Source organism: Neophocaena asiaeorientalis, unplaced genomic scaffold (genome assembly GCF_003031525.2).
Source record: "Neophocaena asiaeorientalis asiaeorientalis breed wild unplaced genomic scaffold, Neophocaena_asiaeorientalis_V1.1 scaffold154, whole genome shotgun sequence".
NCBI classification, from domain to species: domain Eukaryota; kingdom Metazoa; phylum Chordata; class Mammalia; order Artiodactyla; family Phocoenidae; genus Neophocaena; species Neophocaena asiaeorientalis.
The window spans coordinates 3,357,085-3,381,560 of record NW_020172982.1 but is presented as its reverse complement, the minus strand read 5'-3'; the positions used below and the strand labels follow the sequence as shown (position 1 = coordinate 3,381,560).

General features: G+C 40.2%; 1 protein-coding gene across 2 annotated transcripts in view; it reads left to right on the top strand.

The window, feature by feature from the left end:
• The window catches only part of ZNF385D (zinc finger protein 385D), a 322,651-nt gene that overhangs the window by 87,937 nt on the left and 210,238 nt on the right, over positions 1-24,476 (top strand). For both annotated transcript variants that reach the window (XM_024742048.1, XM_024742049.1), the window contains exon 2: positions 1,510-1,652. In XM_024742048.1, coding sequence (XP_024597816.1) covers positions 1,510-1,652 — 143 coding nt within the window. The remainder of the gene's footprint in view (positions 1-1,509; positions 1,653-24,476) is intronic.

The window sequence follows — 24,476 nt, the reverse complement described above, 5'->3', positions numbered from 1 at the left end:
GTGGCAGGGCTTAGGTGGGGGGCAGACCTAGGCTCAGGACCCAAGCAGCCAGAAAAGGCCCTAGGGGTGTGGGGGGCAGGACTTAGGCTTAGCACCACACAGCTGGAGGGGGCCTTGGTGTGCGGAGGTTTAGTCCAGGACCCGAGTGGGCAGAGGAGATGCTGGCCATGTTCCCTTCTGATCCTCTGATCCCCCGAACATCTCTCCATGTCCCCCTGATCCCCTCGTAGTGAGTGGGCCCCTCCCCTCCCCCAACTGCCGCTTAGGTGTATTGGTCCCCTCCCGCCTCTACTTCTCCTCCCCTCTCACTTCACTCCACATCCTACCCACTCACTCGGGGGTTCCCCCTGTCCCCTTAGGTGTCTGAGGTCCTGCACCAGCACCTGGTAGGAGCCCTAGTTGTCAGGAGATGCAAACTTCACATCCTCCTACTCTGCCATCTTCTCTTTTCTGTCTCCTGGAATTCTTTTCCATGAGAAAGGAATAATTCTAGTGCATTTTGTTTTCCTCATGCTTCTTGGATTCTCACCAGCAGGTTTTTACAGTCCATTGCTTGCCTCTCAGATTAGAAGAATGCTGGCATATTTTAACAGTTTCCTAGGATTCAAACAGCCTTTAATTAACAGCCAATTGATGCTTTGGAATGTTACCAAAGTATGAGAGACATAACTGGGAGATGGGCTCCTTTCAGCTTCTGAATGCAGTGGAATCCTAGAACAGGGGGCAGAGGTAGGAGTCCCTTGCAAACAGCCTTTGCCCACTGGTATGCAAGGGAGCTGTCTGTGTTGCCATAATATTCCATTGCCTGCTCATTGGTGACCTTCTAAATTCCACCTACTTATGACTGGGAAGGAAGGGGGCAGCTAGTCTTGAATGTTTAAAGCCACAGGGGTGCTAAATAGCTCAGGGATCACATGATATGTAGCTGGATTTGCTGGGTTTAACCCTCCAGTTGCCAGGGAAGTAAGGTACAGCTGCCTGCATTTGCGTTAAGTTTCTTTTCTGTGCCAGGTTCATGTCATCTTGCTGCCAGAGTTTTGGATGTGGTGGAAAAGAGCAGTTCTGTAAAAGAATCCCTCAGACTGCATGTATATTTTGAGCAGGAGTTAGTTTTCAAAGAGGGATGGGGGAGCATTGGAGGGACTTTCCCTTTGAATCAAGGGATGTTGCTTATAGATTTGTAGCAGACTCAGTCCCGTTGTAGGTTGTAGGCAGGAAAAGAAGGATGGATTGGGGAGTATGAAATGTTTGAAATGTTAACAATTCCTTATGCAACCAGATAGTTCTAATCCAAGAGGGAAAAAGGAGCGGCTCAACTGGTTTTCTCTGCTTAATGGCACATCTGCTCGTTGGCCGGTTCCCAGTTGAGGTCAATACACTCCATGTCTTGTTTTTTCCAGTGACCCATAAAGCTGGCCTTTTGGTCTCAAAAGAGACCTTGGTGTTTGTGTGTTGTGTGTTTAATATGCACCATGTCCCTGATCGCTCCCTTTGTTCTCCTCTGTGCAGGTGGTACATGCCAGAGCCCCGCTCTCCCAGCCCTGGTCCGTCCACCAGCCCCTCCTTTGCAACCATCGCTGGATATTAAACCGTTTCTTCCCTTTCCTCTTGACACTGCGGCCGCAGTCAACCTCTTCCCCAATTTTAATGCGGTAAGTCCCACATCATCTGCATATGCCAGGGTGGCAGATACTGGAAAACCTTAAGAGCCAGGAGTGAGCTGCTCATTACCTCTCATTTACTCTATGCTTTGTTCCATAGATTGTCTGAAAGCACGTCAAGGTTAGTTGTCTGCCTGGTTGTGTAAGGTCCCCAGAGCCAGGCTCCTTCAAAGGGAAAGTGAAAAGAGATGTAATCTGATTAGGTTGATCATGAATTCATATCTCCCTTTTAGTGTCTTTTTGGACAACACTAACCATTTTATTAGTTTATTTTCCATGCCAAATTCAATTTAATTGAAATTTAATAAATGTGTTAGAGAGCATTCAAATTCAAGTAGATGTCTAAAAACTTAAACATGTGTTTCTTCTCTCTGGGCCTTTTACTTTAATTTTCAAATCTGTTATTTCTTTTCTGATTTAATAAAGAGGACCCTTATAATCACACTAGAGATACATTCCATGTATACAGCACATTTTCTCTCTTAACTTAAAACAATATAGGGTTCTGGTACCAAGAATTTTCATTTTATTTTCTTCCTGCTCAGGCCCAGTTCCTCAACTTAAGTCTTCTTAAATGACCTTGTTTTGGAGGCTTTGTCAGCAGCCTTCTCAACAAAAGTTCAATACTTACTTACCTCTGTTTTCACTCTTAAGCATGTCTTTATAAGTGGACAGATTCCTCTTATTTATCATCTTTTTTTGTACAAGCAGTGAGAATATTCGTAGGATGGAAATAGAAATAAGGGTTGAAAAGGTTAGAAGCCAGTGAGTGACATTTTTTTCTAATATCATCTGATTCAGCTTTCAGCGGTTGTTATAATGCAGGTCTGAGTTTATCAATGACAGGACATGTCAACACAACCAAGGTGAAGGGGATTAGGATGCAAGGTCTCTGAATGCCCAGTGAGCTAAATAAAACAGATTTCTTACTGCAACATCTTACCCCCATGATGGATTTTTAAAAATTCTGCCCACAGTTAGATCATTCTTCTTCAGGAGACAGAAGTGGGTCTTATTTATTTTAATCATGCTTTGTCATGGGGACTTTGGACCTGCCAAGGAGATGGTACAGTTACATGCTAGCCTTTACTAAAGGACAAGGGAAAACCACAGTGATTTCATTGCTTTTGGGAGCATGAAGTATTTTCCATAGGAATATTATTTTGTAATTGATGGAACCTAAATAGAACAGCATAAAGATCATATTTCCAAAGTAGAGGTTTCTAATTCTAGGTATTTCAATAAGAGTAGAGGAAAAAATTGCTCAGAATCAAATTTCCTGATTCTTGAATGACCACAGTAAAGTCCCTGGGTTTCCTCTTTCTGAGCTCTTTGCCTGTTCCACTGTTAAGTGTCTTCTTGGCACCATTTTGCTTCCTGCCACCTGGAGATGATCCATCAGGGTGCTTCACCTGGCCTCTGAGACTACTTGGCCTCCTGTCCCTCACGTCTCATATCAGCTCTAGAGAAGCTGAGGTACAATTCCTGGAAGGTTGTAAAAGGCTGGGTTTTAAACTTTTGATTTGCCCTTTGGGAAACGTTAAAAGCAAAATGATTAATTTGATTGACAATGAGTATTATTTGTCATAAAACAAAGATGAGTGATATATTGAGCCATAAGACACTGAGCAAATGTCTTAATCCTCTTTGGTACTGTTTCGTCATCTTTAAAATAAAGGGAGTGGACTTGATAATGTCTTCCTTTGAGGTTATCCCATTCAAAATAGTTGAGCTTTTGTGGGCAAAGACAGCATTGCATGGTGGTCAAGTTGGACTCTGAGCTAGAATGACTGGGTTCAAGTCAGAGCTGCTACTCACCATCATCACAACCTTGGGTGAGTCACATAATCCTTATGTATCTCGATATCTTTGTCTGTAAAATGGGACTAATAACCTACTTTGTAGGCTTGTGGTCATGATTATGTGGGTTAAATCATTTAGAACAGGGCTCAGCATTAATAATCATTGTTTTAATGACAGGTATTATATTCATAAACAGCCTGTAAATCCTTATTTTGAATTTGGAAGTTCATTGACTAACTGATTGCCAAAGTTTTACTTGATTCTTTTTCTTCTATGATAATTTGGACTTGTGTTGTTATTTCTTCCATTTAAACCAAGAGACCCTCTGTTGCTCCACCTGTTGGTTATTTCCTTCTAGTGCTGGTCAAGCTGCAGCCAGTCATGGATTAAGCCATTCTTTGTTTCCAACTGAGTGGAATGGTTGCAAAGCCCCAAATCTGGTAGTTTTGGACTGAGAATTATGATATAGAGCATCTCTTTAAGTAACAGTCTGAGTTCTTGATTTTGTAGCAGGTGTGATTCTCAATCTACAAATTCAGGGTGTGTTAAATGTAACATTTTATTGCTGTAAGTTGATTTTATTTCTGGCTCAAAAGCCCATTCCATTAGTCTGTAGGGAAGTGAAATTTAATTGTTTCAGGATGTGCTAAGGCTCTAGAATCTAACAGATTATCCACCCAGCTTTTGGTGGGAGACTTCCTCTGTTCAACAAGTTATGTGTCCACATAGGCAATCATGGTATGATGAGCCCCTAGTGAGCATGGCCTTTTAGGCCCAAACTCTTGACTTTGAACACACAAACTGGTGAGGCTTTAGTGGTGCCTCCTGCCTAGATGTGCCACACTGCTATTACCTTTTTCCCACCCCACAATTTTCTTTCATCTGACCTTTTGAAACAAAGTCCATGGTGATCAGAAACTGTTTTCCTGTTATATTTCTTCTCTGAGTATATGAGTATAGAATGGTCTATTTGGGATAAAGTGTGGCAGAATGGTAAAGGAAAGACATTTCAGTTATATACCTGTAACAAAATACATACATGAATATCTGAGATTATTGTCCTTCAATAAGAGTATAAACCATTGGGTTCAGATGTGAGTCAGGAAGAATCATGAAACATCTGTTAAAAAAAACACACACAGGGCTTCCCTGGTGGCGCAGTGGTTGAGAGTCCGCCTGCCGATGCAGGGGACACAGGTTCGTGCCCCGGTCCGGGAAGATCCCACATGCTGTGGAGCGGCTGGGCCCGTGAGCCATGGCCACTGTGCCTGTGCGTCCGGAGCCTGTTGCTCTGCGACGGGAGAGGCCACAACAGTGAGAGGCCCGTGTACTGCAAAAACAAAGAAACAAACAAACAAAAAAACCAAACAAACAAAACAACACACACACAGTTATGAGAGAAGGAAAAACAGATGTAGGATATGACCTGGGCTATGGATATATAAAAGGACATTCAATAAAATCATTAGGATCCCTTAATATACTTAAAGCCAACTTTAAGGAATAGCAACAGAAGCCATTCCCTTGACCTAGGGATGTTGTATCTCTGGTTGTTCCAGTAGCTTTCAGACAAGAGAAATTTTCCTTTAATTCCTCATATACCCCTACTCTATCCTTCAATCTCTTCACTGGAGTTTCAGTGCTTAGGACCATTCTTATCTCAGTGATCCCATTCTGCGTGTGTGCATTTCTTGAAAGGAACCAATCCTGGAAATAGGTAAATGGTATTTAGTAATGAAATATTTCTTTTCTAAGTAGTATGAGCTTGGTCCATTCAGTCAACTGCTAGTTATCAAGCATCTTCTATCTGCTAGGAATAGTGATAACAAAATTTATGTTATGACCTCTACCATGAAATAATTTAGTTTATAAAGGAGAAGCTGACAAATAAATAAATATTTATAAATATGGGTGCTTTTATAGAGAATGATGTCTAGGATAGAATGGCTGCTCAAGGACAGGAGTGAAAGGCTGTCCTTATGTTTGTCTTAGTGAGGGATTGATGAGAAAAATAGAAACTATTCTAGGCATGCTGACAGGAAGGGAATTAATAGAAGGATTTAGATGCTTAAAAAACATTTGGAGGTGTTGGGCAAACAAAGGTCAGGGAAGGCTGTTGCTGGCTCTTGGTTTTTCTACTGGCTTTCATGGAGTCGGGAAGTTGCAGAAATACAGGATGCCCAGTAATCCCAGTTACTTTCATCCAAATCCCATGATTTTGGATTTTTTTTAAAAAGATAACAATAGATTATAATCCATTGAATAAAATATGAATCCATGATTCCACACAGATATAATTAAACACAGAGAAGGTAAAGCTTTTACTTCCATTAGAATGCCTGTGAATAAATGTAGGAGGAAAAATGAAAATAAAAAATTGGCATTTGGCAAACATTCAAGTTATTCAGCCAAGGGACATATAGGGAACAGGATATTTACAGTCTCCAGATATTTCCACACAAATACCTACTAATTACAAAGAAAAAAAGGAACTTTACAGCAGAGAAAACTAGCAGGCGCCATCTTACTCAAATGATCAGTGTTATCATCTGTAATTCGGCAAATAAAGATCATGTGCCTCCCAATGGGACACGATAAGACAGCTTCACTAATGTGATATCTGAAAGATGTGTATCTTGAGTATTTAGTGGGCTCTTACACTGAAAACTGCTGGCCGAGATCTGTGGGAACGTACACCTCAGGCTTCCTGTCTTTAGGATGTAAGGGGGAGCACATAAGAGCGGAAGCAGTGCTGAGTGGCCAACAGAAGACTTGACATGATGGCAGAATGGAAAGGACTATTGAGAATCAGAAAAGCGAAAAGTTTCTGCAATCTTGGGCAAGAAGCTAAGTCCATTGGAGCCCCAGTGTCCTGTGCCAGAAAAGGATAGTGGCTAACTGTCTCTTAGGTTTGTTATCAGCGAGGTAGCTGAGTTTGAAAATGCTGGAAATGGAAGCAGAGAATGGGCTTGGGTAAGACCTTGGGATATTGTTTAGATTGGAGCTAACCTGGAAAACATGGCTATACTCCCTGACAATTTTCTCCAAAGGTCTCTGAACTGCCTTTTTGTTTTTCATGTCTCTAACATATCTTCATATTCTGCTCAGTAGTCATGACAATAATGAACATTGAGAATGTCATTGAAAAGTACAAGTTTTGGAGGACATGTTGATGGGAGCTGACAGTGAACCTGACTCCGTGCTCCCCTCCCATGACTATATTTCTTGTTGGCATAAAGATTAAATGAGTAAGCTCGACCTAGGGCACCTGCGTAAGCCAGATACTCAGCAAATATTGAGTCTTGTCTCTTCCAGAAGATTCACAAGGAAGTGTAAGGAGGTCATGCAGAGTGCAAAGAGGCAGCAAGGTGTGTAAAAACAGGAGATGACTATTTTGCTTTTCAGTCTGCCCTGGCTAATATTCTTTAACAGTAAAAAAAAAAAAAAAAGTAAATTAGCCTAGAAATATTGACTGTGTCCTGTTCCTCTGTGTAATATGACTTCATTGCCAGAGAGGGAGCAAATGGGGAGGAAGAAAGGGGGAAAAGAAAGAGGCTGAGAGAGATCAAATCCTAGCATCTGACTCCAGTTCTTAGTTTTCAAAAACACTGACCCTACAAGCAACCAGCCATATAAACTTGAATGTGGCATTAGTTTGGGTTCAGAAGTTTTATCAGTTGGTGGGGGGGCAGGAAAGTGAACTTGATGTGTCTTATAGGAGTGCTTCTCATAATCAGGATGCATGTGAAGAATCAAGGGAATCGTGGTAAAATGCAAATTGTGATTTAGTAGTTCAGGGATAGGGCCTGAGATTTTGAACATATGTGGGTAGAGGGAGGGAAAGCCAGGAGAATGACTACATACACTGGACACTTCTTAAACGCTTCTGCAGAATATCTGTTCATTCACTCAACAAATATTTATTGAGGGCCTACTATGTGCTGGGCCCTTAGGATTCCACAGCAAAACTAACAGGCCAAGTCTCTGCCGATGTGGAACTTGCTTTTTGGTGTATGTGTGGTGGGCCGTTGGGGACATTTGAAGTTATTGGTAGCTGCAGCTCTACCCCAAGCATGATCCTTCTACGGTGTGCTTTAGCTCCCAGAAATACTAGGAGCCTTCCTTATAGGGTGACATTGTTCAGGACTTTGGTCATAGGTGCCATTTATTGAATGCTTAGTATGCACTATATACCTGAAATCATCACTTGCATGCCAACTGGTTAAAAGCAAAATTTTGCTGTGAAATTTTTAAGCTTTTATGTGTGTCACAATCTCCAAATTGTTGGCGAGAAAACTACAGGAATGAGTTTTTCATTCGTTTATTCGTTCAATGCTTTCTTCATTCTACAAACTTTTGAGACCACTGGAAAAATTCTATAGATTGAAAACTGTGCCTCCTAAAAATAGCTCCATCAAAAGTATCTGTTGTAAGGAAAGTACTAATAAGTATAACGGAGAGGATGAGGAGGGAGAAGAGGTAATTTATCTCTTACTCACTGATTCACTCTCTGGGCATTTGTTAGGCACCAGCTATCTGTCTGACACTCTAGTAGACCTGGAAATACAAGAGAAAGAACAGGAGGAGTGGGAGGAATCGTCTTTGTAACTATGGCATCAACCCAGTTGATTCATCACTCTTGAAAATACTCTTCTATCAGCAGGTGGTAAAGCATCTAGATATAAAAACACTACATTACGGTTTCCCTTGTGGCGCAGTGGTTGAGAGTCTGCCTGCCGATGCAGGGGACATGGGTTTGTGCCCCGGTCCGGGAAGATCCCACATGCAGTGGAGAGGCTGGGCCCGTGAGCCATGGCCGCTGAGCCTGCGCGTCCGGAGCCTGTGCTCCGCAATGGGAGAGGCCACAACAGTGAGAGAGGCCTGTGTACCACAAAAAACAAACAAACAAAACAGAAAAAACCCACTATATTAGACAATAAGGTCTATGCAAGCATTAGACAATAAGGTCTAGGCAAGCATGTGGTGAAATAGTTAAAATGTTCTATAAAGAACTCAGTAATTAAATCCTTAAATAAAGTCCTGTGAAAATAAGTGCTACGTGAGGCCAAGGGAAGGAGTGGTGACCTGGAGATGGCCAAGGAAAGCTATATGGTAAAAGTTAAGGTTTAATTTGGGATCTGTAATCAGTTCCAAATTTATCTCTTTCATTAAGTTATAGAGCCTGGGATATCACAAAGACTCAATACACATGTCTTTTTTTTTTTTTAATTGAAATGTAGTTGGTTTACAATGTTGTGTTATTTTCTGGTGTACAGCAAAATGACTCAGATATATATACATATATATATATATATTCTTTTTCATATTCTTTTCCACTATGGCTTATTACAGGATATTGAATATAGTTCCCTGTGCTATAAAGTAGGATCTTGTTGTTTATCTATTTTATATACAGTAGTTTATATCTGCTAATCCCAAACTCCTAATTTATCCCTCCCCCACCCCCTTTCCCCCTTGGTAACCATAAGTTTGTTTTCTGTCTGTCAACACACATTTCTTGAATGAATGAGTGGAGGGTAGATGGATGCATGATAGAAAGACAGATGATAGAGAGATGATAGAAAGATAGGAAAAATGCTTGACAGAAAACTAATAGAGGAGAAATAGTCATTACAGTTGTATCATATGAAACATAACTGGAGGAAATGTCTCAATGAAAATTTTAAAAATCTAAATACTGCTTCATACGATACATTATTTCTATTTAACTGAAGTTATTAATTTATGCAATTATTAGGAAATATAAGGGAACATAGCCATCTCCTTAATATGCATTTATAATTTTATGTTGGCTCATATATTTATTTACTCCCATTATATAAAAGGACAGTGATGTAAAAATCCCAGTGATTGCCTATAGAATGTATTCTAAAATCAGTCCTTTGTATTATTCATTAACTACTTCATGTGAGTCCAGAACGGCTGTCACCATAAAAATGTTGGTGAGGCACTTTAGGACTCTAAAAGGACAAATTTAAGTATGCTTAACATACAGAGATTATTCTACAGGTTAAACATGCATTTATAATATTACAGGTGAATGACAAAAATACAGAACTCAAAATAGAAAATTTCAAATTCAACTTTTTGTTATCTTCAGATATATAGCCTTTAGGATCTTTATTTCCTCCATCTTTAAAATGGAAAGACTACCATATTTACTGGCACATTTTGTCTCCTGTATTTTCAAAAATTATTCTTGACTTTGGCTCGCCCCTGTGGCTCTGTACTTTGCTACCTGCTCCAGCTATGGGGATGCCTCCCCTCCCTCAGCCAGGATTAGAGTTAACAGAAACAGTGTTAATTACATCTCCATTTGTTTGGTTCAGAGAGATGTCAATTAAATTTAGTTTACACAGAGAAGTTGAGGAAGATGGCAGAAAAGATGCGGAGGTCACCTTCCTCCCCATAGATACATCAGAAATACATCTACACGTGGAACTGCTCCTATAGAACACCCACTGAACGCTGGCAGAAGACCTCAGACCTCCCAAAAGTCAAGAAAGTCCCCACGTACCCGGGTAGGGCAAAAGAAACAAGAAAAAACAGAGACAAAAGAATAGGGACAGGACCTGCACCAGTGGGAGGGAGCCGTGAAGGAGGAGAGGTTTCCACTCACTAGAAGCCCCTTCGCGGGCCGAGACTGTGGGTGGCGGAGGGGGAAGGCTTCGGAGCCGCAGAGGAGAGCACAGCAACAGGGGTGCGGAGGGCAAAGTGGAGAGATTCCCACACAGATGATCGGTGCCGACCAGCACTCACCAGCCCGAGAGGCTTGTCTGCTCACCCCCCGGGGCGAGCGGGGCTGGGAGCGGAGGCTCGGGCTTCGGTCGGATCCCAGGGAGAGGACTGGGGTTGGCAGCGTGAACACAGCCTGAAGGGGGCTAGTGTACCACGGCTAGCCGGGAGGGAGTCCGGGAAAAAGTCTAGACCTGCCGAAGAGGCAAGAGACTTTTTCTTGCCTCTTCGTTTCCTGGTGCGCGAGGAGAGGGGATTCAGAGCACTGCTGAAAGGAGCTCCAGAAACGGGCGCAAGCGGTGGCTATCAGCGCGGACCACAGAGATGGGCATGAGACGCCAAGGCTGCTGCTGCCGCCACCAAGAAACCTGTGTGCGAGCACAGGTTACTATTCACACCTCCCCTCCCAGGAGCCTGTGGAGCCCACCACTGCCAGGGTCCCGTGATTCAGGGACAACTTCCGCGGGAGGACACACGGCGCGCCTCAGGCTGGTGCAACGTCACGCTGGTCTCTGCGCCGCAGGCTCACCATGCATCCGTACCCCTCCCTCCCCACAACCTGAGTGAGCCAGAGCCCCCGAATCAGCGGCTGCTTTAACCCCGTCCTGTCTGAGCGAAGAACAGATGCCCTCCGGCGACCTACACGCAGAGGCGGGGCCAAATCCAAAGCTGAGCCCTGGGAGCTGTGAGAAGAAAGAAGAGAAAGGGAAATCTCTCCCAGCAGCCTCAGAAGCAGCGGATTAAATCTCCACAATCAACTTGATGTACCTGCATCTGTGGAATACCTGAATAGACAACAAATCATCCCAAATAGAGGAGGTGGACTTTGAGAGCAAGATTTATGATTTTTTCCCCTTTTCCTCTTTTTGTGAGTGTGTATGTGTATGCTTCTGTGTGAGATTTTGTCTGTATAGCTTTGCTTTCACCATTTGTCCTAGGGTTCTGTCTGTACATTTTTGTGTTGTTTTGTTTTGTTTTACTTAAAAAAATTTTTTTTCTTAATATTTTTTATTTTAATAAATTTATTTTATGTTACTTTATTTTATTTTATTCTCTTTCTTTCTACACTTTCTCCCTTTTATTTTGAGCCATGTGGATGAAAGACTCTTGCTGCTGCAGCCAGGCGTCAGGGCTGTGCCTCTGAGGTGGGAGAGCCAACTTCAGGACACTGCTCCCAGCTCCACATGATATCAAATGGCGAAAATCTCCTGAAGATCTCCATCTCATCACCAACACCCAGCTTCACTAAACGACCAGCAAGCTACAGTGCTGGACATCCTATGTCAAACAACTAGCAAGACAGGAACACAGCCCCATCCATTAGCAGAGAGGCTGCCTAAAATCATAATAAGGCCACAGACACCCCAAAACACACCACCAGACATGGACCTGCCCACCAGAGAGACAAGATCCAGCCTCATCCACCAGAACACAGGCACTAGTCCCCTCCACCAGGAAGCCTACACAACCCACTGAACCAACCTTAGCCACTGGGGACAGACACCAAAAACAACTGGAACTACGAACCCACAGCCTGCAAAACGGAGACCCCAAACACAGTAAGATAAGCAAAATGAGAAGACAGAAAAACACACATGTCCAGGAAGCACAGAGAGTCCCATAGAGGATAAATCCAAGGAGAAACACGTGAAGACACATATTAATGAAACTATCAAAAATTAAATACAAAGAAAATATATTAAAAGCAGCAAGGGAAAAACAACAAATAACATACAAGGTAATCCCCATAAGGTGAACAGCTGATCTTTCAGCAGAAAGTCTGCAAACCAGAAGGGAGTGGTAGGACATATTTAAAGTGATGAAGGAGAAAAACCTACAACAAAGATTACTCTACCCAGCAAGGATTTCATTGAGATTTTTTTTGTTCTTGTTGTTGGGGGTAGGAGTTTATTAATTTATTTTTGCTGTGTTGGGTCTTTGTTTCTGTGTCAACACAGCATGGTACTGGCACAGAAACAGAAATATAGGTCAATGGAACAGGATAGAAAGCCCAGAGATAAACCCACGCACATATGGACACCTTATCTTTGATAAAGGAGGCAAGCATACACAGTGGAGAAAAGACAGCCTCTTCAATAAGTGGTGCTGGGAAAACTGGACAGGTACATGTAAAAGTATGAAATTAGAACACTCCCTAATACCATACACAAAAATAAGCTCAAAATATATTAAAGACCTAAATATAAGGCCAGACACTATAAAACGTTTAGAGGAAAACATAGGCAGAACGTTCTAGAACATAAATCACAGCAAATCCTTTTTGACCCACCTCCTAGAGAAATGGATATAAAAACAAAAATAAACAAATGGGACCGAATGAAACTTCAAAGCTTTTGCACATTAAAGGAATCCATATACAAGACCAAAACACAACCCTCAGAATGGGAGAAAATATTTGCAAATGAAGCAACTGACAAAGGATTAATCTCCAATATTTACAAGCAGCTCATGCAGCTCAATAACAGAAAAACAATTCCAAAAATGGATTTGGATCCAAAAATGGGCAGGAGACCTAAATAGACATTTCTCCAAAGAAGATATACAGACTGCCAACAAACACAGGGAAGAATGCTCAACATCATTAATCATTAGAGAAATGCAAATCAAAACTACAATGAGGTATCATCTCACAACAGTCAGAATGGCCGTCATCAAAAAATCTAGAAAGAATAAATGCTGGAGAGGGTGTGGAGTAAAGGGAACAGTCTTGCACTGTTGGTGGGAATATAAATTGATACAGCCACTATGCAGAACAGTATGGAAGTTCCTTAAAAATCTACAAATAGAACTACCATACGACCCAGCAATCCCACTACTGCGTATATACCCTGAGAAAACCATAATTCAAAAAGAGTCATGTACCAAAATGTTCATTGCACCTCTATTTACAATAGCCAAGACATGGAAGCAACCTAAGTGCCCATCAACGGGTGAATGGATAAAGAAGACGTGGCACATATATGCAGTGAAATATTACTCAGCCGTAAAAAGAAACGAAATTGAGTTATTTGTAGTGAGGTGGATGGACCTAGGGTCTGTCATACAGAGTGAAGTAAGTCAGAAAGAGAAAAACAAATACCATATGCTAACACATATATATGGAATCTAAGAAGAAAAAAATAAGTCATGAACAACCTACTGGTAAGATGGGAATAAAGACACAGACCTACTAGCGCATGGACTTGAGGATATGGGGAGGGGGAAGTGTAAGCTGTGACAAAGCGAGAGAGTGGCACGGACATATATATACTACCAAACATAAAATAGATAGGTAGTGGGAAGCAGCCGCATAGCACAGGGAGATCAGCTAGGTGGTTTGTGACCACCTAGAGGGGTGGCATAGGGAGGGTGGGAGGGAGGGAGACACAAGAGAGAAGAGATATGGGAACATATGTATATGTATAACTGATTCACTTTGTTATAAAGCAGAAACTAACACACCATTGTAAAGCAATTATACTCCAATAAAGATGTTAAAAAAAAAAAGTAATCACTTTTAAAGCAATTTACAGTCAAGCACTGTTCTTGGAGTTCCCTGGGTATTAAATAATCTAATCATCAAAACCCTAAGAGGGGTTTCCCTGCTGGCACAGTGGTTAAGATTCCACCTGCCAGTGCAGGGGACATGGGTTTGAGCCCTAGTCCGGGAAGAACCCACATGCCGCGGAGCAACTAAGCCCGTGCACCACGACTACTGAGCCTACGCTCTAGAACCCACGTGCCACAACTACTGAAGCCTGCGCGCGTAGAGCCTATGCTCCGCGATAAGAGAAGCCACTGCACTGCAACAAAGAGTAGCCCCCACCCTCGACGCAACTGGAGAAAGCCCGCGAGCAGGAACGAAGACCCAACGCAGCCAAAAGTAAATAAGTAAAATAAATTTATAAAACAAAAAACCCTACGAGGAAACAACGATCACTAACTCCATGTTATTTTACAGATGAGGGAAACAGAGGCAGAGGAGTAGAGTAAGTAGAGCAGCAAAGCCAAGGTCACACCACTAAGTAGCAGAGCCACACTGTGGACTTAGGAAGCTGGGTGCCATTCCTGTTCACGGAAGTCGTAGTCTTCCCATTCACCAAGGTCACTGAAATAAAATGAACGCTGATAAACTCTCTTAGGAGTTTTAGGAGCTAAGACACTTCGGTCCTTGAAGTGGGGACACTGCTTGCAATAGGCAGAATTCTAACAAGAGCCCCCAAGATTCCTACTTACTGAAGTACACAAACCTTCCACTTATCCAATCAAACTCTAAATCTAGGTGCTGTAGTGAAGGGATTTTGCAGATGGAATTAAGGTTCAAAATCAGTTGATTTGTTAAGATAGGAAGATTATTCTAGGTGGACGTGGCCTACTCAGGCACCCCATGAAAAGGACCTGAACTCTTCCTGAAATGAAGTACAAAAGGGACGAGAGGGAGACCCTCCATTGCTGGCTCTGAAGAAGTCCAATGCTGCGGCAGGCAAGGCAAGTGAGGGGCCTCTAGGAGCTGAGACTGTCCCCCGACTGACAGCCGGCAAGGAAATGGGGACCTCTGTCCTGCAACTGCAGAACCTGAATTATGTCAACAAGCCGAAGAAGCTTAGAGCCATTCTTTCCCAGAGCCTCTGGATGCTAACACAGCCAGACCGACATCTAGATTTCAGCTCTGTGACCCACACAAACTACGGTGAACATCCAACGTTTGGGGCTCAATGCCTTACACTTAAATTTCACGTGCTTTAACACTCTCAGGAGGGAACTCCCATGTTCCCGTGTGTATCTGAGCAGGAAACCCAGTCACGCTGTGCCTGGACTTCTGACCTACAGAACTGTGAGCTAGTCAAATAGGTACTGTTTTTAGTCAGTAAGAGTGTAGTGAAAGAATTAATATTCTACTCAACCTCCAGGTTCGTGAACAAAATAAGTGATTGTCATTGTTTTAAAAAAAAAATTCAGTTTACACATCAATAACTTCCTACAAAGTCTTTACAACTGCTGTTGTCACTAAAATAGGTAGGGAGCCAACGTAAAATTATGGGTAGAAAAATAAACCTTTCTTAGCCACAATGGTAGAAGGTGTGGAAATTTTGCAGGTGAAAAACACCATAGTAAATATGGTGTTGATTGCTAAGTTCCTTGCCCTTTGAAGACAAATGTAGCAGATTTCTAGCCAGTTCTGTGCTTTAAGTGTACCATATTTGTATAACAGAAGCATCTTAAGAAACATGGTTATTAAATCTTTCAACATATGTCTTCATGCTGAAACAGGTATGTAAGCATGTTTGCTGAGCCCTACACCTTCCTGTGAACCAAAAATTGTAGAAGTCAAGCCTACTTATAAGGACCCTCAAACACAAAATGAATTAAATACAGGATATCTAGGCTTGAAAATAAAAGGCTAAACAATTGGACACCACACAGATATTTTTCTGTGTTAATGCTTGTGTACTCTTTGACCAGGTAACATTTTTCTATCATTCAAAATGTGACCAAGTAACATATTTTCCTTTATTTTTGTGACGAGAACAAAAAAGTTTCCCTTATTGCTTTTCCCTTGCCACTCAGTTCTCTTTTCAGTGACAATCCGTGTGGTCACTGGCTTTTGTATCTATCCTTCCAGTGATGTTTTGAGGTATGAGTGTGTTCCTCTCACTAAAGATTGAGGCATAATACACATTATGTATTTATTTTCCTTTTTCAGTCCATCTGTCATAATAAGCTGAAGCTTTGCTTTTGCAAGAATATATATTGGACCTGTTTGCTTTCTTACTAACTGTGATCCTGGGCAACTAAGGGAACCTGAATAAGGGACTATCTAAGCTCCTAGCTTATTGTGGAATACAGCAGCTCTTTGGGAAATTCCCTGCTCCACACTTACAGACATTTTAAAAATGAAAGAAACATTTTAGAATTAATTTGGGTCTGCTGCAAATCACTTATTTTACAGATAAACCTAGAATGATGGAGAGGTTTCCAGTTTCATGGCTCGTAAGTGGTAGAGCTAAGAGAAAACTGAGACCCCTGACTTCTGTTTCTCATGAGGATGCTAAACATTGAATCATAGCATTAAGAGTTGAATTATGTACCCCCAAATTTCCTAACCCACGGGGCTTTGGAAATGTGACCTTATTTGGAAATATGGTCGTTGAAGACGTAATTCGTTAAGATGAGGTCATTAGAGTGACCCTAATCCATTATGACTAGTATCCTTATAGAAAGGGGAAATCTGGACACAGAGACAGTCATAGAGGGAAGATGATAAGAAGAGACATGGGGAGAACACCTTCTACAGGCCAAGAAGAGAGGCCTAGAACAGATTCTGTGCTCACAGCCCTCAGAAGGAAGGACCCAACCTGCTGACACTTTGATTTTGGACTTCTAGCCTCCCGAACTGTGAGACAATACATTTCTGTTGTGGAAGACACCCAGTATGTGATACTTTGTTAGGGCCACGCAAGCAAGAAAGGATTCTTAGAGCCATCTGGCCTACGTACCTACACTTGCACCCTACAATGTTTCTGACAACTTGTAATCCAGCTTTTTACTTAACTATCTCCTGTGGCAAATAAGTCTACCCCTGGGGTAGGGGGTCTCTCCACTGTAGGTCACCTACACTGTAAAGAAGTTCTCTATTGGAGCCACTGCCAGCTCCATATAGCTACTTTAAACCGAGGAAGAAGATAAAACAGTATGTTGCTTTTTTGTAAAAAAAAAAATGTTTATTGATCACAGACTAAGTGACAAGGGCTATTAAGGAAGACAATTTTACACCCACCTTATAAAAAATACAGTTTCATGAGAGCCTTATGTATTATAAGTGTTATCTGGATGACATAGGTAAGGAAACCCAAAGATGTGAAGTAAAATAACTTGCCCCAAATTACACAAGTAGTGAATCACCGAGTCATGGCTAGATTTAGATGCAGTGATCCAAGCCCAGTGCAACTTCATCTATGACAAGGCTCTCTTGCCTGCAAACGGTTGTGGTTTCTTTTTATTATTATTATTTTTTATTTTATATTGGAGTATAGTTGATTTACAATGTTGTATTAGTTTTAGGTGTACAGCAAAGTGATTCAGTTATACATATACATATATGTATATCTATTCTTTTTCAGATACTTTTTCCATACAGGTTATTACAGAATACTGAATAGAGTTCCCTGTGCTATAGAGTAGTTCCTTGTTTATCTATTTTATATATAATAGTATGTATATGTTAATGCCAACCTCCTAATTTATCCCCCACCCCCTTTCCCCTTTGGAAACCATAAATTTGTTTTCTACGTCTGTGAGTCTGTTTCTGTTTTGTGAATAAGTTCATTTGTATCATTTTTTAGTTGTAGTGTCTTTAATCAGCTGTCAGAGCCTTGGTATACATTATAAGCTAATTAACTAAATAATCTGTAGCTCCTTAGAAGGCTTAACTCCAAGACAGTAAGCTATTTCCTAAATAATATCCTGGCTGTGATCGGACAGTTATGAAAAGGAACATCTAGAGCTTCAGTGGACTTTATATAATGTCACCCTCACAAGCATTCATGTTGTATATGGCCAGTCATCATTAGGGGAATAAATAACTTTAAGTGGTAGTAAATGTTAAGAATCTATTCCTATCCTAGTAACAATTTTAAGACTCAAGACCCATCTGCACACATAAGAAAAAATACCAAACTTAGAATCTAAAAGGTCTGAGTTCTATGTCTAAAAGACAAAAGCCTGAGTCCACGTTTTCTCATCTGTGAAACTAGAGTAATCGTATTGACCTCATGAGTATCTAAAGGTGTTAAAGATTGAAGGTGCTATAGAAATGGTAGGCATTAAGGAAGTCTACTGAATTCTGAACTCTGGGCTCTGGTGTTGGGACCCTAATGAGCATCTTTTACAACCTCCCGAAGGTGAGTCCTTTGCCCCTTAAATGTTGAGAATCACTGAATTCCATTCTGTGACCAAAATTGGTGGGAAAATCCATTTTCACAGTGAAGTACAGATGAAAGCGTAACCTTCTCAGACTGCCTTTTGAGAAAAGTTGCACACCGCCCAACACGAATGTAAAGAACAGTGTTAATGCTGTTTCTCATGACTCTTTGTCAAAGGAATGAGAACTTTTTGCCAGCAGACTATTTGGTTTTATGACTCAGTGCTTCTCAAAGTATGGTTCTCAGACCTGTATGTTCCTGTCTAAGAACTGATTCCAGGTCAGAAATAAGATAAGTGCTGAGATTTAATGTGAGCAGCATTTAGATGTTGTAGCAACTTAGGAGAGCAAATGGACATCTGTTGAAGCTAGTAAAGAATTATGACATATTTTGCATATCTTTGTCATTTCATTTTTTCTGTTAATTCATTTTTGTTATATTTCTTAAGAGTTTTGGCTTACGATTTATGGGGGGATGCAGGTCCTTCAACCAAGAGGTTTGGGAAGCAGTGGTCTGTTACTGTGAAGGTTTCAGATTCCATCTACACATCAAAAGCGAAGGGTTTATTTATTTATTTATTATTTATTCGTTTGTTTATTTATTTATTTTTGGCTGCATTGGGTCTTTGTTGCTACGCACGGGCTTTCTCTACTTGCAGCGAGCGGGGACTCCTCTTCCTTGTGGTGCACAGGCTTCTAATCGCGGTGGCTTCTTTTGTTGCGGAGCACGGGCTCTAGGTGCGAGGGTTTCAGTAGTTGTGGCTCACGGGCTCAGTAGCTGTGGCGCACGGGCTTAGTTGCTGCATAGCATGTGGGATCTTCCCAGGCCAGGGATCGAACCTGTGTCCTGTGCATTGGCAGGTGGATTCTTAACCACTGCACCCCCAGGGAAGTCCCCATGAGGGGATTTTTGAAGCAGTTATTAAATTTAGGTAAGTCGCACGGTATTTGGTTGAGGAAACAGAAAATACAATTTGACTCAAATTCCTTTAGCTTTACCCAGTTTTCCTGATCCTGGTGACATGTGGCAATGGCAAATGGCTTCCTCTGAAACTCATAAATCAAGACAGTACTAGAGACAAAAGTAGGAAAACTTGCATTTTGCAAATTTTCCTCTCTCTGAAGCATAGCCATTTATGCCACATTTTATCTTGAGTTTGGGCAAATAATTAGGTAGTAAAATTAGTAGTTAATTATTGAGCTTCCCTTTTTGAACAATCTGAAATGGAATTTTACTTCAAGGACCTTGATGAGGGATTTTAAAGAACTGAAAAAAAAAAAGAAAAAAGAGGAAAATTTAAGTAGCTGTATATGGGGATAAGATACTTCACAGTTTTGATGTCTACATCCAAATTATTTTTTTAAATAGAAACTAGAATAAACAGTCCAGTAGTACCATAAGTTGGGAACACATTTTAAACCAGCTTTTTAAAAGCAATCACATAGAAAAACAGTTAGTTTTACCAAACATCCTTGTGTTCTTTAGAACCTCTACGTATACATACAGTTTCAGTGCTTCTGTGACTTTTGTCACATGCTACGTTGAAAAGCAACAGTCTCTGCTTTTCTAGGAACGTGAGGTAGGAAAGATAGACAAAAGAGGTAAACAGCCCTTTCTGGCACTGTCTACATTTACAGAATTTATATACTCAGATAGGTGGTGCTTGTGTGTGATGGGCTATGTGGGGATCCTGGCCTTTTTTTTTTTTTTTTTTTGATAATTTTATCTGTTTTTTAAAGTAAAAAAAAAAAATCCAGAAAATACTAATTTGACCTCCAGAGTCAACTTAATTAATTTTAACTTAATTAGCTCTTAGACTACATATCAGGTCCTATTGACATACTCTGGGTTTGAAATCCTGGTTTGGAATGAGGCAGAGAAATAAAGTAGAATGATTTTAAGCTCAGAGTTTGTTTGCTTTTAATTCTACTTACCTAAAATTATAGTAAAAATTCAGAATTTTGAAGAAAAAAATATATACACAAATGCATATGGCTATGTATGTTTATGCATGTACACGTGCTTTTTACTGGGGATCATGGTTTAAAATAATGCAAGTATGTGGAAACCTCCTGCATAGGTGTTTCATGAAGCTTAATTCAGAGATGTTCACTGCAGCAAATTTTTAAAATTTATTTTATTGAAGTATAGTTGATTTACAATGTTGTGTTAATTTCTGTTCTACAGCAGAGTGACTCAGTTTTACATATATACACATTCATTTTCATATTCTTTCCCCTTATGGTTTATCCAGCAATGTTTTTATTAGCCAAAACAACCCCCAAAACACGTAACAATTAATATGATTATCAAAGGAAAAATAGATATCTACATTGAGATCTATTTTGAAATGTACCTTAAGAGACGTTTGAAATGAAAGAATTGTTTTTATGTGGAAATATCTTAAAAGCATAATGTCAGGTGGGGAGGAAACACAAGTTGCAAATTGTGTACAAAATTATAGAATATACGTGTGTGTGTGTGTGTGTGTGTGTGTATTTTGAAATCATGTGGCAATTAGAGAGAGAGAAAGAGAGACTGAGATTGATTACCAGCATATAACATGGGCTGGAAGGTCATGCATCAAATCTTAGATTGCAGATGGCTCTGAGGAGTGACTGAGTGACAGGAGGCCTGGTGAAGGGAACAAAGGACATGTCTGTAGCATTCAAGTTTTCTTATTTAATAAAAGACATATCTGTAGCAAAAATAGAGTTATTAACATGTAGCTTTTCATCTATAAATGAATATTATAACTATTATAATATTCTATATTTTTATATATTAAAAAACTTTTCAAACTGTATAAGTTGCAAATATCTTCGGCAAAATACTTAACTGCACTGTGTACTACCTATAATATATGATTAGTTAAGGGCCCAGCGGATATTAATACTTAGATGTGCCCCCTAGTTTGTATTTTCTGATCGACATGGCCCCAGCTCTGAGATTTCTGTGTCACGCTTAGCATTTGGCTTGCTGAAAGGCCTTGTCGAGCTATTTAGATTAATATCTAGGTGGAAAGGCTAATGCATTGATTCTTGTTACCTCTCCTATTAGATGAGATTACAAAGTCAATCAGAAAACATGTTGACCAAGCTTGGCAACTTATTCCTAAAATCCAATTTCAAATTTAATCATTATAGACATTATCATTTAAACACTTGCACGTTCCGTGAAGGTCAAGGAGGTTAGTAAAATTTCTGGTTTGTATTATTAATACCGATTGTAATGGAATTTGATTGAGATAGTGCTAGGTTATATCGAGTTTCATAGCATAGCAGGGATGGTATTTTAGGGTAGTGGGCAAATTAATATCACTGTTTAAACACTGCCGTTTGAGTATTTCTCAGAAGTGGGCAACTTTATTTACACATCCTTAGAGCAAATTGTTCCAGCCAGCAAATTAAAATGTCAAGTTGACACTTAATTTTCTGTTGAAAGCTCTGTGTTTTTCAAGGAATCGCTGTAGTTTTTAGATAACCACTGGGTTCTGAATATTAGGAAAATTTTTATTTTAGAATCAAGGATCATTGAGTTTACCATATCTGTCGTATAACTCCTTAACGAAGTTAAAAAGTCCAGTTTAAATAAGTTGATTGACTGGACTTGACTATACATTTAACCATTATTCTAAACAATTTTAGTAATAAGTTGTAGAACTCTCTCCTCACCACTAAAAAAAAAAAAAGAAAAAGGAAAAAAAATCCAGGCTGCTGTGCTTCCAAATACAATGAGAACCAGGGCACCAGAGAACCATTTCCTCCACACAATAGAGTTTAGTGATCACAGGTATACTATATGGTATATCTGATGAATATATTCATCTTTAGCTGAATGAAAATATGATAAGCCAGAACATAAATGAGGTAATACCTTATAGGCTCTTAGCCTCAAATTTTTCCTTCACTTTTTTCTTTTAAGAAACTGTCACAGAGAACAGACTGGTGGTTGCCAAGGGGGAGGGGCTAGAGGAGGGATGGAGTGGGAGGCTGGGGTTAGCAGATGGAAGCTTTTATATAGAGAATGGATACACAACAAGGTCCTACTGTACAGCACAGAGCACAGAGAACTGTATTCTATATCCTGTGATAAACCATATTGGAAAAGAATATATATATATATATAAGAATATATATAGAGAATGGATACTATTCTTATATATATATATTCTTATATATATATACACGTATGTATATGTATAACTGGATCACTTTGCAGTGCAGCAGTAATTAACACTACATTGTAAATCAACTATACTTCAATAAAAAATGTCAGATAATTGTACGAGTCTGCACAATGTATTTCTGGCAAAAATAAAAATGTAAAAGCTAACATACGCCATAAAAGGAAAACAACCCACAGCAAGTTCAACAAACTTCGTATCTGTTGAAGACTTCTACAAGCATCACATGATGACCCTCACTCTTTTCAAAGCCAAATGCACTCTTCTCAGAAACCATTGGTTTGTCCAGAATGAGGAGGAAACACCCCACACCTTGTGCTTCATTCCTCGGTTTCTAACTTCACTGAAAAGTGTTGGGGATCTGACAGGAGAGCACGCAGAACAGCGAAGCCTGAATTGCTCTCAGAATTCTTTTGAAAGTGTGGTCCATTTTGTTCTTTATCCTAAATAGCGTATCACTTGCGGATGCCTGTGAGCTGTTGGAAGGAACTTTTTAAAATGTATGTCTTAAGGACTTTCATGCCTAAGAAAGAAAAACACATGAAGGTAACCACTTCTTTCTCCACAGCTTATTGTGCTGTCTGCTTTACCTCGTTAAGAAGGCTTCTATGGTCGTTGGCAGGGAGAGAGGCATTAGCTTGACTCCTAACAAAGCCAAGTAAACCTAAAAGAACATCCTGAAAAAATACTCACCGCAGGAACAAAGAAAAATGTTCCAAGTTGAGTTTTGGCTCCTGAAATCATATCTGGGATTCAAAGTTTACAACACATGGAATTTGTTTATGTTTAATATACAATGCCATAGGTGTTCAGAAATGTTGATTACATATGTAATACCTCATGCCCTGCTTTTATTTTGGCCAACCCTCCCACACCTTCAGTTTTTGAAATACTAAGACTCCAGGTTGCTTCCCTGCTCGTCATATCTTTGGATCTTCCTGCCAGCTTCATTGTTTGACTGTAAATATGGTAATTAATTCTGTGATTGCTGTCTGATTCCATATTTAGTACATTGGCTTGCTTCAGTGGAGTCTGTTTTCTATCTTTCTATGGATGTATTGGCTGGTTGGTAGCCATTATTTTTAACTGATGTTGACAACTTGTATTTTTTCAGTAGGTGATATGGAAGAATAAATGGCCCTAGATTTCTCTCATGTCCTGAGCATATCTGTAGATACTTTCTTCTTTTTCTTATTTTTTTAAGAATGACATAAACGGGGCTTCCCTGGTGGCGCAGTGGTTGAGAGTCCGCCTGCCGATGCAGGGGACACGGGTTCGTGCCCCGGTCCGGGAAGATCCCACATGCCGCGGAGCGGCTGGGCCCGTGAGCCATGGCCGCTGAGCCTGCACGTCCGGAGCGCCTGTGCTCCACAACGGGAGAGGCCACAACAGTGAGAGGTCCGCGTACCGCAAAAAAAAAAAAAAAAAAAAAAAAAAAGAATGACATAAACGAAAATGTTATAGATGTGAAATGGTCTAAAAGAACACCATTATAATAAAACCTGTATTTTATCTATACCCTTTCAAAAATTTGTCTTTATGTGGAACACATATGTAAAGACCTGACCTAAGGAATTCTGCTTCAAAAAAGTATTAATGTAGGTTTCATAATTGTGAACTTTGCTCTCATAAATGTTGGCTCTTGATAATGTGAGTGTTAAGTAGAAGTTTATTGGGAAGTAAACATTTATAAATATATAAATGTGTTTATCAGCTTGATTGCTAGCAGATGATATTCAACCACAAGTTATATGAACTAGTAGGGAATGAATACAAACTGAAAACTTCATTAATAACTAGTCTCATTTAAGGTGTTTAGGACATAAGGACTCCATTGTTCGTTTACATTTTAAAATATAAAATACTCATATTATTGCCGTAAAAGTGGCAACTTGTTTGTTGGAATTAACATTTTTCATGGTCACTTCAACAGCATGGCTACTTTCTACTTCTCTGCAACCTTTTACTCATTCATTAGTTCAAGAAATATTGCTACTGTCAAATTTCTAGTCATGGGAGACAGACAATGACCAAGACCCAGTCGTTCTCTTCAAGGATCTTAGAGTCCTAATACAGGGAACCTGAAAAAAGATTATTTTAATTTATGAATCAATAAGTATTTATTTATTATGTGATTAGTATAACTCA